The sequence below is a fragment of the Tachysurus vachellii genome, chromosome 22, assembly GCF_030014155.1.
Source record: "Tachysurus vachellii isolate PV-2020 chromosome 22, HZAU_Pvac_v1, whole genome shotgun sequence".
Lineage (NCBI taxonomy): Eukaryota > Metazoa > Chordata > Actinopteri > Siluriformes > Bagridae > Tachysurus > Tachysurus vachellii.
Window position 1 is genome coordinate 3547811 of NC_083481.1, and position 14837 is coordinate 3562647.

General features: G+C 39.9%; 1 protein-coding gene across 1 annotated transcript; it reads right to left on the reverse strand.

The window, feature by feature from the left end:
• Positions 1-344: 344 nt before the first annotated feature.
• On the reverse strand, positions 345-9442 carry LOC132838223 (bactericidal permeability-increasing protein-like). The gene is made up of 16 exons (XM_060858436.1): positions 9254-9442; positions 7839-7959; positions 7069-7183; positions 5971-6102; positions 5733-5888; positions 3964-4027; positions 3829-3889; positions 3653-3744; positions 3392-3568; positions 2617-2676; positions 1187-1354; positions 1029-1096; positions 901-943; positions 762-825; positions 595-671; positions 345-506 (listed from the first exon to the last, which is right to left on the reverse strand). Exons 1-16 carry the CDS (start codon positions 9278-9280, stop codon positions 465-467), a joined length of 1467 nt encoding a protein of 488 aa, XP_060714419.1. The 5' UTR covers positions 9281-9442; the 3' UTR covers positions 345-464.
• Positions 9443-14837: the final 5395 nt, after the last annotated feature.

Below are 14837 nucleotides of genomic sequence, written 5' to 3' on the forward strand. Positions count from 1 at the left end.
GCCTTTAATAGACCTAACATATCCAGTTCACTGTGGGACTGATAGAAAATGTCTGAATTTACTTTAACAGTGGTGTGCAATAGTATGTATAAAAGGGGACGTCATAAAGTCAGGCAAAATTTCTCGGTTCTAGTGGCTGTCTGCAGTATTAAACCAGTTACAACTCCACCTTTTATTTTCTGGTACTTTATTCTCTTCTGTCATCTCATATGTCTGCAGATTACATCAGTGAACTCCCAGAGCCAACAAAAAATAGACTTGTGAGGAGATCTTGATGAACAGGACGTTGTATGATTATGTACTCAGGTCTTATCAGTTAGTGGTGTAAAAAAAAAACAGACAAAAAAAATCATGTTTATTTATTTATACATGAACTCCTACAAAGATTATGGATTGTTATATAGAAAATAAAGAAAATCCAAGCTTTCAAATGGAATCCACTGTTAGTAGACATCAGGTCAAGCTCATGCGCTGAACTGGACGTCCGTCCCGATCAACACGTTATCCTGGAACATTTTTCATTATAATCAAGAATTAGATACATCAATTAAAAAAGGCATCTATTTTATCACTGAGTATATTTTATTCTCATACCTTCAGGATTTGAAGCTGAGTGTTGAGCAGATTCATTTTTCCAATAGATGGTAAAGGATAGCCTTGCTTTAAGTAAGCTGTTGAAAACATTTCAGAAATTTATTTAAAAAAAATTTAAGTTCTTAAAACTTAAAAAAAAATCACAGTGGATCAGATCATGTACTCACTGTTCACTTTGGGTATCACGACAACTTTTACGATCATCGTGAGAAAACTGTCGAGTGATTTCACCTGTTGGACATGAAAATGACGGTTAACATAAATCTGTGCTTTAAGCGTAAAATTGTTGTCTGTTTGTACTCGTACCTCAAACGGTCCCACGTAGCTTGTCACCAATGTCATGTCCATTCTATAGAAACATATGAACAAATACGTCCAAATTAAATACGTTCAGCCGGAATATTCTACGGTTTATTCCATTGTGTATAACTTACTCATTGAGACTCAAAACTCCAGCCACTTTGAGGCCGCTGACATAAATCTGAGCGCTCACGCTGGCATTCTGAACACACACACGCACAAATCATGCACATCACGTGTCAACAAATATTTAACTCCTCCCACAAAGCCACCTCACGTCTGCGTTACTCACCAAGCTGAGGATGAAAAGAGGAGACAGTGTGGCGTTAGGCTGAATAGCGTAGGCTGTAACTGTGCTGCTTGCCTGCACCGTCATGTTGTTGGGCTCAAATGAGATGTTTGGCTCCTTTGCGGCCTTCACCAGGAGCTTCATCATCAGTCCAGGGTACTGCTTAGCAATCTGGAGTCACAGTAAAGATGGACTTCTAGCAAACATGTCAGTGATAAATTGAGAGCTTGGAATGATATGATAATCATCTGTCTTTAAGGTTTTAAGTAGAACTTTAAAATTCCTAAGGTTGCCCAATTAAAGGGATACCATTCAGTGACACCTCAGTCAGCATGTTAAAAATATTCCTCACATAAATATACTAAATGTGACTCATTAAAGGGATATTTCACCCAAATATGCAGCATCTCATTAAAGAATTCCTTTTCCGCAAACATGCTAAAAAAAACCCCAAAAATTCCCATGTTATATCTTGCACCTAAACATCCTAATAACGATGAGTAAGATCATGCTAATGTACATTGGCTGACATCTTAAAGGTGGGGTCTCCGATTTTTGAGAAACCCTTCAGAAAACTGAGTCGGGCCGAAAAATAAACAATAATCAAAACAAACGTGTAGCCAATGAGCAGAAAGGGGCGTGTCTTGTCAATATGGGCAGAGAGAGTGTTCAGTGCGCATGTGTGACATTAGCAGAAAGCGGTTTTAACATTGACATGGAGGATAAAAACAAAGAAAGAAAGAGAAGAAAGACTTACGATAAGGTAAGAAGTAGGACGTGTTAATATAGGATCAGCTTTCCAGCGCTGGAGAGAACTGAAGGAGCAGGAAGTTGGTCACATATTCACAGATTGGAGTTTCCTGAGTCAATAACTCCTGAGCTAAACACTGTTACTACACAAATAACACCTCTTTTCTATCGTAGTAATGTAGAGACGCAGCTACAACCGTGTTTTGTGTAGTAACAGCGTTTAGCTCAGGAGTTATTGACTCAGGAAACTCCAATCTGTGAATATGTGACCAACTTTACTTAAGACGCCGAGGCGCTTTTTTCCTTCTCGATAGGTGAGTAACGTTGGTTTTGCTTTGTTTCACAGAAATAATATATGCCTTTGTTCTTTACATGATTATGATTGTGTGTCATTTTTGCTTGTTTGTTTATCTGCAATCGTATTGTTCTTCCCTTCAGCTATGATAAAGACATTTTTCTTTCAGTAGTTGCCTGGGTTACGTATGTATGTGTGGGCGGAGCTATTGATACAGGGGTGGGACCCATTTGGGTTAGGGGCGTGTTTGTTTTGGTGATTTTATGTCAACATTGGCTTTCAAAAATCAGAGACCCTGCATTTAAAGGTGGGATTTTATTTTAAACATTATTCTATTATTATTATTATTATTATTATTAAGGAAAAAAGAAAAGCAAAGTTTTCTTACTTGTGGAATGAAAGTCCCGAATGTCTTTGTGTTCAGTCGAACAGGAAAACTGGATGGGATCTAAAAGGAGAAATGTTTTTTGTTAGTTGATCTATGAATATGATTCAGTGCACTACAAAGTTCAGATGACTTTTTCATTATATACATCTAAAAGAGATCTAATAACTTAAGAATTAATGGCACCCTTTAGGAAAAGAACAAAAAAACCAAGCTCGAAGACACAGACAGAGTCTGTCCTACTGACTGGCGATCCATAACCAATCACAGTCACAGAGCTCCTCTGTCTCCTCTGTTAATCACAGCATAACCAGCCAATCACGGGCATCTGTGAGCTCATGTATGCGAAAGCAGGTGTATAGCACTTTCCTCTGACTGTGATTATTCTGCCCTGTAATGCTGCATGAGTTCAAGACGATGCAAGATAGTGAAGTTTGCTAGCTTTATGTGTCTCGGTGGAATCACACGTCAGCCTTCACAATCCCTGACTAGAAGCTGTCACGCGATGACGATAGGTGAAATAAAATTAGAAAGAAAATGAAAAGAAAAATCCAGATTGTAGATTAATAAATTAAAAATGATTAAAAATATAAATGATAGATTTTGTGTTGGCTTTGTGTTTCTTTGGGGTCTTTAAGCTCCTGCTAGAGAAGCAGGTTTCAGGTGCCAGTTCCTAACGGGTGCCAATATTTTTTAAATTACAATATTAACAATATCATATTCGTTCACAATATCAGATTAAGTTTTCATAAGAAATTGTCAGCGGTGGTTGTAACACCATGTCGTCTGTTATGTAGAGTTCCAGCACTCCGGCGTTGTTGTACACGAAGCCGGCTGAGTTCAGGGTGAAAGCTGATAATGAGATGTACAGCATGTTGCTGTCCTGAGCAGGCAGAGAGAAGGGTGTCGGGGAGAACGGAGGCTCCTGGTGTTGCCCGATGTTGTAGAACTCCCCCTGCAGAGAAAGAAAGAGAGACGTGAAAAGATAAATATTACATTGACGTCAACTTATTTCGAGGACAATTCAGCTTCAGCTCACCTTTAAGCTGAGATCGATGCTGGAATTAGAAATGAGCGGAGACTCCACCATGGAATACTCGATTTCAGCGTACTTGTCAACGTGAGCCAGAACTAAAAAACATGTAAAATCAGTCTTCAGGGAAAGTGGTCATGATCCTGACATGTTTGAATATATCGAATGCATATCCATCGTACCGTTAAGAGTTTTCAGATGGGGATTCATCTCGTCTATGGCTTCACCCACCAGAGAACAGATCTGAAACAACAAGCCTTTTTGTTTAGAATGAAATAAAAAATCACCTCTTTTTAATTTACCTGGTGTGTTGATACCTGTTTCTGTAGCGCACTGCGCAGAGCCTTATCGATGTAGCTCTTAAACAGGTTATACAGCCAGCTGAGTGGGTAGGGAAACAAAATGAAATATTACTACTGTAAATATCTGTTTCTCTGGGCAGGATAATAAAAAGCTTATTTTAAACGATGTCCGAGTTGAGCAATCTGTTTTTTTCTCGTACATTTAATAAGAAGCGAAAGACGAGCCTCTGTTCAGACGACAATAACAGACGACACGGTGAGTTACAACCACAGCTGTCAGTTTCTAATGAAAACTAATGATATCTTTAATACTGTGATTCTAAAAACACTGACACCGTTTAGTCCTGCTTTAAAATCCTGCTTCTCTAGCAGGAGCTTAAAGACCCCAAAGAAACACCAAGCCAACTCTAGATTCTTCTTCTAATTTTCTTTCACCTCTCCTGATTGCGTGACAGCTTCTAGTGAAGATTGATGTGTGATTCCATACAGTAGGAGACACATAAAGCTAACAAACGTCTCTAGCTTGAATTATCTTGAACTCATGCAGCATTACAGGGCTGAAAAATCACAGTCAGAGGAAAGTGCTATCTACCCTCTTCCGCGTAGATCAGCTCACAGATGCTCGTGATCGACCGGTGCTGCTATGATTGACAGGGGAGACAGAGGAGCTCTGCGACTGTGATTGGTTATGGATCGCTAGTCAGTAGGACGAACACTTTTCTGGGAATATTTAACCAGACAAACTCTTTTCGGGGGGGCATGGTGGCTTAGTGGTTAGCACGTTCGCCTCACACCTCCAGGGTTGGGGGTTCGATTCCCGCCTCCGCCTTGTGTGTGTGGAGTTTGCATGTTCTCCCTGTGCCTCGGGGGTTTCCTCCGGGTACTCCGGTTTCCTCCCCGGTCCAAAGACATGCATGGTAGGTTGATTGGCATCTCTGGAAAATTGTCCGTAGTGTGTGATTGCGTGAGTGAATGAGAGTGTGTGTGTGCCCTGCGATGGGTTGGCACTCCATCCAGGGTGTATCCTGCCTTGATGCCCAATGACGCCTGAGATAGGCACAGGCTCCCCGTGACCTGAGGTAGTTCGGATAAGCGGTAGAGGATGAATGAATGAATGAATGAATGAATGAACTCTTTTCAGTCTTCATCTGTTTAGTTTTGCTGAATCTCTGCTGACTTTATCCTTAGAGCCCTGTTACTTCTGCTGTTGTAGCTCATTCGCCTGAAGGTTTGAGATACTTTTCTGCTCATCATGGTTGTAAAAAGTGATTATTTGAGTTACTATAGATTTCCTGTTAGCTCAGAGCGGTCTCATTCTCCTCGTATCTGTCTTATTGACTCGAGCCGACCTAAGCCTTCACCCCTGTCCTCTCTTAACAGCAAAGCATTTTGACTGTAGAACTGCCATTCGTCGGGATGCATCAGACGAAGCTAGAAAGTAAACAACAACCGAATCATGATGTTCACATCATTTGTGTTGATTTGGTTTTATATACCTTACGACACGCTATTCATTGACTTTCCTAATCACAGAGCATGTAGCTCAATGCTAAAGCTGAATCACTTTCCTTCTCCGCACACACTCCAAAGCAGCATCGGGCACAAGTAGAAGACGTAGCTAGTGTCTTAGTGCTTCATAGTGCTTCATACTGTATAGTTTTACACTGGATTTTCCATTGAATTATTGTGAATTGCTATCTGACGTTATAGTGATACAACTTCGAACTTTTATTTATAGAGATAATTTCCATCTAGCTTGGTGTGTAGAAGATGCATCTGCTCACCTGGCACCTCCATGAAACTTGATACTGACGTCACCGACAGAGGCTGCACAGTTAGCACTGCTGACACTCGGACGCCCCGTGTCATCTTCTTTAACACCGATGGTGACGCCGATGCTGAGTCTGCTGATGGACAGGTCGAACGAGCCACTGTCCTTTCTACACAACGTGCACCACGTTCAGTACAGATGTCTTACAAAACACATAAAACAGACTATTACAGTATGTTGCACTTGCGTACATGATTTTGAGGTACTTGACTCTCCAATTGCCGTGCAGGTTAATGAAGGCGTCGCCAATGAACAGATTCACCCCGGTGCCAGGAACTAACCCCACTGAAGACTTGGGTAAGCCGAGATTCAGGATCTGTATACTGTCACGACCAGAAATAATAAATATAACAAGGATTATCAGGATCAATCCGCACATATTGTGTCATATCTTTAATCTTAATTCCATGCTTTTTTTTTCAGAATGATTATTCTCAGGGGGGCTAAGGGTGGCTTAGTGGTTAGCATGTTTGCCTCACACCTCCAGGGATGGGGGTTCGATTCCCGCCTCCGCCTTGTGTGTGTGGACTTTGCATGTTCTCCCCGTGCCTCGGGGGTTTCCTCCGGGTACTCCGGTTTCCTCCCCCGGGCCAAAGACATGCATGGTAGGTTGATTGGCATCTCTGGAAAATTGTCCGTATTGTGTGAGTGCGTGAATGAATGAGAGTGTGTGTGTGTGTGTGCCCTGTGATGGGTTGGCACTCCGTCCAGGGTGTATCCTGCCTTGATGCCCGATGACGCCTGAGATAGGCACAGGCTCCCCGTCACCCGAGGTAGTTCGGATAAACGGTAGAAAATGAGTGAGTGAGTGAGTGAGTGAGCGATTATTCTCAGTACATTGGTTTCATAAATATTGGCACCCCAAGATATATCCCCTATAAAGGGTAAGCTTCATATGGTGTGTAAAAAACTAATCTATAAAAATGATTACATATTATCCATCCAAACTATGTATTTTGTTTTGTTTTTGTTTCATTTTTCACAAAATTGTGAACATTTAAATTCAGTTATAAATTCTCTACATTATATATTGTTAGATAGCTGACAATTTATCAATAAAATGCTGCAAATATACATTTATAAAGAAACTAATCTGTCCTTATGAAGGTCTGACGAAAGGTTTAAATGAAATCGAGCAGGTTAAAAGAAATTCTTCGCATTTTTGTAAGCGTCCGTCTCGTTATTTAAAAAGAGTTCCATTTCAGTTCATTCTGATACGAGTAAAGATTTTTTCAAAACCGAAGTCCATTTCAAGGCCGAATAGAGAAAGAGCAGGTTTGCTGTCTCACCCTGTCAGACTGTACGAGACTTTTCCAATGGGAGACACTTTCTCTGAGCCGCTCAGATCTGGAATTTTAATGGTTTTGAGCTTCTCCTGTAGGGTGACAAGGCCAATCTGACGGCCTGTTTGGGAGACAAAAAAAAAATCAGAAATATAAACTTGTACAGAGGTGAAAAGGAGAATGGAAAATAATATGGAGGCCTGTTTATTGTTAATAATGCAGCTATATTAAAGACAGTAAAGGATTTCAGGATGGCAGTAGACTATGTGACACGAGGTTGGACAAAGGCGAGTGAGGATCCAAATGCAGTTTTAGATTTTACTTAAACCAAAACAAGAAACAGGTAATACAAACAAGCAAACAAACAGGCAGGCAAAACAGAGCAGAATACAGAGCAGACAGGAGACCGGAACATCCACAACATACATACAAGCACAAAGCAATAACGACCAACAAAAGGGAAGTGAACACACAGAGTATAAATAACAGACAAGACCCAATCACAGAGCAGAACCAATAGAGACAAAGACAAGACACCTGAAGGAGAGAAGGAGTACAATTAATGTCCATGGGAACAAAAGAGTGGGCGGAGCAAACAATTAACAACCGGGAAAGACAGCAGACAGAAACAGGACAGAAACACAGACAGACTCATTACACTATGATTTCTCAGATTTGGATTTCGTCCTCATACAGATTATATACAAATAAAAAATATTACTGAATTTGTGTTTGCTATATGAACTATTCAGTCTTCTGTACAGTGCAGCACTCACCATACTCAAGGCCCTGCTGAGTGAGTCTCACTTTAACTCCGGGGTTAGTTCCCGAAGCCCCCAGAGAGAGAAAAATGAGCAGAGCCGACACACACCACAGAGACACCATGTCCACACTGACCTAACGCATACACACACACACACACACACAATTGGGAACTGGGCCAGATCAACAGCACGTGTGTTTGTAATCTGTTCCTCTGTAAACCCTTTGTTATTTTAGTCAGACACTTTCGCAAGTGTTCCTGTTGTCTCTTGCTATATCAAGGCCTTTAATCACAGTAGATAATACACTCACATACACACACACACACACACCCATTCACACAAAATCCTGTGGCCTGTGCTGATAAAACAGACACCGACTGAATCTGTCAGACTGAATCCAGAGCCGTATTCAGTGTCCATTATAATAACATATATATTTCGATATCAATAATTGTTGTCTGGTTTGCTGATTGACAGTTAAAATAATGTGCTGTCTAAATGTCAGAAATCACAGAACATGTGATTTAATTTATAAAGTTAAAAAAAAGACTGTTGGTGTGTTAAAATTCCTTCGACATTCATCACAGATTTAGCAAAACCTTTATTTGTGGTTTTTTCACTTTCTTTATATTTCAACATGTGACTAACAGGAAATTCGTGAACTTCCTCATAACCCAGGAAGAAACTTGATAGAATGATTCGATGAAACTGCTCAACAACCTTTCACTTACAAAGCAGACATCACAAGTGACCCGAGTGCTCCAGTGTACTTGAGTACATTATTGTACATGTTGTGGATGTTGTGCATTGTTGTGGGTGTAAAAGGAAGTTTTATGGAGCTTCTCGTTTTACTGTGATGCTGTGAAAGGGCTGTGTGTCTGGAGAGAGACCACATGACTGCCAATAACCCCTGAATCGAATCAACCCTGGATTTAATTAAACAAATCTACGAACGAGGAATCGGCAATGACCTGAGATTCGTGTGCAGCATTGTCGAGATGACGGCTCAATCCGTGATCATTTAAAATTTTAGATTCATCCTTTAACGGAGAAGTGCATAAGTGCATCTACTGTATGTGTATAGAGATTTCTATCTAATAACATTACAAAAAAAAATTAATTAGAAAAATATAGAGAGAAGAATCGGGTTTCTCTCATGTTTACCATCCGTGTTGTTTTTAAAAAAAATTGTTCAAATGCAGTATAATTAAATTATTTTATAGTCCACAGAGTTTGCAAGTGTGTATTTATTTTTTTCAAACCCTTTTATACAGTATATTTTATATATTATATAATTATTTATAATATCATATTATTATGATATAATAATATAATAATGAGATATATAGAAACTGGCACCTAAATCTAATAATATATTAATGATATATATAATGTTAAAATATATATTTATATACATGCTGATTTACCTTGAAAGGTTGCAGTAATGCCTTCATTCTCTGTCTGTCAGGAAAGCAGCAGCTCCTGAGCTGGAGTGAAAGAGGGAAGTGAAACCTGTGGCAGATCTTTCACCAGCAAGAGAGCAAATCCAAATACATTTACAGCCCTCGTGCTCCTAACAACTAACCAGTTGCAGATTGTATAGAACGTTTTTATTTTTTATACCACTTTAACGCTTGGGTAATGTTTAAATCTTGTCTAATAGTGGGTGTGGCAACAATGGAAAAGCTTTCAGTTCCCATGACTGCACATGTGACTTACAAGCGATATAATTCTTTAGTCATGACAGCTTTAAACCTGATCTCCAAACTGTTCCACTTCCTCTATGAAAACGAACCGGACGATTGCATCACCGCTGAATTTTATGAACACAAACTTTAATTCAAACTTCACCTCAAATATAAGCCATGCATATTTATGTACTACAGTCAGAGCTTTTTAATCCTGAGCACAAATTAGGTGCTTTTTTTTAATCCTGACCTGGAAATATAATGACCCGGGATTTCATTTCCTTTACAGAATTTAGCAGACACGCTTATCCAGAATGACTTACAGTTTCTTTCCATCTATACACCTGAGCAATTGAGGGTTAAGGGCCTTTCTCAGGGGCCCAGCAGTGGCAGCTTGGTGGACCTGGGATTTGAACTCATGCTCTTCTGATTAGTAGTCCAACACCTTAACCACTAAGGATATCACATCCACAGCTGATTTGAAATCATCCCTGGTCACCCAAGCCTGCACAAAACAGCCAGTTGTCCTGAAATAGGATTCAAAATCAATGTGAAAGTTACTTGCTGCATGAGTACTCACCTCGACCGAGAGGCAGACGTCATTGTGTGTTTCACTGTAATCATGCTGTGATACCACCGCCATCATGTTTCACTGTAGTCATGTTGTGTTTCACTGTAGTCATGTTGTGATACCACCGCCACCATGTTTCACTGTAGTCATGTTGTGTTTCACTGTAGTCATGTTGTGATACCACCACCACCATGTTTCACTGTAGTCATGTTGTGTTTCACTGTAGTCATGTTGTGATACCACCGCCACCATGTTTCACTGTAGTCATGTTGTGTTTCACTGTAGTCATGTTGTGATACCACCACCACCATGTTTCACTTAGTCATGTTGTGTTTCACTGTAGTCATGTTGTGATACCACCACCACCATGTTTCACTGTAGTCATGTTGTGTTTCACTGTAGTCATGTTGTGTTTCACTGTAGTCATGTTGTGTTTCACTGTAGTCATGTTGTGATACCACCGCCACCATGTTTCACTGTGGTCATGTTGTGTTTCACTGTAGTCATGTTGTGATACCACCACCACCATGTTTCACTGTAGTCATGTTGTGTTTCACTGTAGTCATGTTGTGATACCACCACCACCATGTTTCACTGTAGTCATGTTGTGTTTCACTGTAGTCATGTTGTGTTTCACTGTAGTCATGTTGTGTTTCACTGTAGTCATGTTGTGTTTCACTGTAGTCATGTTGTGATACCACCGCCACCATGTTTCACTGTAGTCATGTTGTGTTTCACTGTAGTCATGTTGTGATACCACCGCCACCATGTTTCACTGTAGTCATGTTGTGTTTCACTGTAGTCATGTTGTGATACCACCACCACCATGTTTCACTGTAGTCATGTTGTGTTTCACTGTAGTCATGTTGTGATACCACCACCACCATGTTTCACTGTAGTCATGTTGTGTTTCACTGTAGTCATGTTGTGATACCACCGCCACCATGTTTCACTGTAGTCATGTTATGTTTCACTGTAGTCATGTTGTGATACCACCACCACCATGTTTCACTGTAGTCATGTTGTGTTTCACTGTAGTCATGTTTTGATACCACCACCACCATGTTTCACTGTAGTCATTGTGTGTTTCACTGAAGTCAAGGTAAAAGTTACTTGCTGCATGAGTACTCACCTCGACCAAGAGGCAGACATCAATGTGTGTTTCGCTGTAGTCATGTTGTGATACCACCACCACCGTATTTCACTGTAGTCATGTTGTGATACCAAAACCACCATGTTTCACTGTAGTTATGTTGTGATACCACCACCATGTTTCACTGTAGTCATGTTGTGATACCACCACCATGTTTCATTGTAGTCATGTTGTGTTTCACTGTAGTCATGTTGTGATACCAAAACCACCATGTTTCACTGTAGTCATGTTGTGATACAAAAACCACCATGTTTCACTGTAGTCATGTTGTGATACCACAACCATGTTTCACTGTAGTTATGTTGTGATAACACCACCATGTTTCACTATAGTCATTGTGTGTTTCACTGTAGTCATGTTGTGATACCACCACCGTGTTTCACTGTAGTCATGTTGTGATACCACCACCATGTTTCACTGTAGTCATGTTGTGATACCAAAACCACCATGTTTCACTGTAGTCATGTTGTGATACCACCACCATGTTTCACTGTAGTCATGTTGTGATACCACCACCATGTTTCACTGTAGTCATGTTGTGATAACACCACCATGTTTCACTATAGTCATTGTGTGTTTCACTGTAGTCATGTTGTGGTACCACCACCACCATGTTTCACTGTAGTCATGTTGTGATACCACCACCATGTTTCACTGTAGTCATGTTGTGGTACCACCACCACCATGTTTCACTGTAGTCATGTTGTGATAACACCACCATGTTTCACTATAGTCATTGCGTGTTTCACTGTAGTCATGTTGTGATAACACCACCATGTTTCACTATAGTCATTGCGTGTTTCACTGTAGTCATGTTGTGATACCACCACCACCACCATGTTTTACTGTAGTCATGTTGTGATACCACCACCACCATGTTTAACTGTAGCCATGTTGTGCTGAACATTGCTCGGATTCCACCAAAAAATAACATCCCATGGGATACCGAATGCCCTTCAAACACCATGACATTAAGATTAAGATTCGGAGCATGTTATAGTCACTAGACTGAAATATAAATAAAATCCTTTCTTTACCTCCAAAAAATGGAGTTTGTTCCTCTTTTGTTGTATACATGTTGATCATTGAATGTCTTGGTCATGTCTCACGCTACAGTGGTGTAAATAAGAAGCTCATATGACATAGACACTCAGGACTGTAGTGTTTATTCAGTAATTCTGTTTTTCGCTAGTCTACTAGGGGTGATATGTTCATAGAAATGTTTGTAATAAAATAAATAAATAGAGTTAAAACGTACAGTAACTTGATCTTATGAAAGTAATTAAACAATCTAACAATCAAACCTAAAATGATTTCAACTGAAAATAATTCGTAATGAATAGTACAAAGACCACATCAGATTTTTAAGCATGGGATTTTTATTTCTTTCTTTTTTAATTTGGAAGAAGACACGACTTTGTATGGAGTCCTGATTATTATTTATCATTTCACTTTGATCTATCATGCAAGCTGTAGCAGCAGCTGTCGTATCTCACCATCCCCATCCCCATCCCCAGATGATGTTTGATGTAAGCAGGTCCTCGCCACCAGATGACAGTAGAGACATTTCGCCCAATCTGGCATCACACGGCTTGTTAAAAAGCCATTACCGGTCACTGAAATTGACTTGTGTAGTGCTCCAGGTGCCACTAAACAACAGCAGAATATTAAACGGTTAGAAAGGCTATATCACTTTTTATTCTACATCATTACTAACTGCGTGCTACATAATCGATGCCCTCGGCGATTCTCGTCTATTGATTGCCTTTTTTTTATTCTTAAAGTGCAGCATTATTAAGCTGAGCAGAAATGCACTGTCATGTCATGTCATGTCATGTCATGTCAGTGTTGATGGATGACACAGTGCTATTACAGTACAGGACTCACCGTGTGCACAGGATTGTGGGACCGGGTGACGATGACGTGTTGTTTATCATGTTTATCAATTAACATCGTATACTGTTTTGTAAGATATGGTGTCAGCTCTGCAGAGTCAACACCGATAAACATGTGAAGCTTTACATTTCAACAACAATATTTGATGCATCACTATAAGAAGTCTTTTATTGCTCTTATACCACTAAGGATCACAATCTGATTCCAGTCTTGAATTGATCAACAAACCAACACGTCATGTTTTTATCTATTTAGAATTAGATTTAACATTGTGGAACATCATCATTTACATTATAGCAGCCATCAGTGGGAGTTCCTTCACCAGCGTCTCTTTTATCTGTCGCAGGACATCATCCATCTGAAGGTTGTGGTCAGAGAAGTGCTTCGGCTCCCTGAAGGCCAACACAGAGCGAAAGAGGAAGAGCTTCTTCTCACAGGCTTTATGGTCCTCACCCGGATAACGCAGAGAAGTACAGCATGGACTACCACTCACACACACACCTATTATTTCATACACACACCTATTATTTCATACACACACACTTATTATTTCATATACACACACACACACACACACACACACACCTATTATTTCATACACACACCTATTATCTCACACACACACACACTCACACACACACACACACCTATTATCTCACACACACACCTATTATCTCACACACACACACACTCACACACACACCACACCTATTATCTCACACACACACACACACACACACACACACACACCACCTATTATCTCTCTCTCTCACACACACACACACCTATTATCACACACACACATATACACACACACACACACACACACCTATTATCACACACACACACATACACACACACACACCTATTATCACACACACACACACACACACACACACACACACACACACACACACACACACACACACACACACACACACACACAATCGCAGCTTTTCAGCTTTTCAGATTCTCACATAAACAGCACATATTACTTTACCTACACTTTTATTTCAATGCTTCAATCCAAATCATTAAATTGTCGCTTCCAGTGTAAAGCTGAAATATTAAATTAATTTTAACTCATATAATTAAGAAAAATGATCAAATTCTCACATCTGGTCAGCAAATCAAATCTGAACATTTGTATCTCACATTCTCATTTTTTTACATGAGAATGTGATCATTATTTACAGATCATTATTTACGCTGCATCATCAAATGGCATCTTCAACAGTTGAGGAACTTGCAGTGATCCACTTTCATTACTTCATCGTTGCACATGAATATAAAGTGGTTTTATACAGTATACTGGATGTAGATATTATAATAAGTCCAATTAATCTCCAAAAAATATAATGATCAAAATCACATCGAAATGGAAGAACAAATTCCATCCAAATAGTTTATCAATACACTAAATTCTGTAATCAGATCTCTTTTTTATCTTTATTTTTTATAAAGCTTTAAGTGATAAGCTCCATGCGCCATGTCACAGATCAAACAATCAACTGAATCAATGGAAACTTATATACAATTGGTAGAACCTGGGGAGCGAATGCCTGGGTCATCTGAGCAGCTCTAGGAACACAATATGACTCAAATATGACTCTCGCAGACATGTTGAACTGAATTGTGCAGCGTTTCCATGTGGAGCCGTGATCAATGCCTCAGTGTGCTGAGGATAGAGAGAGCAATGTGTG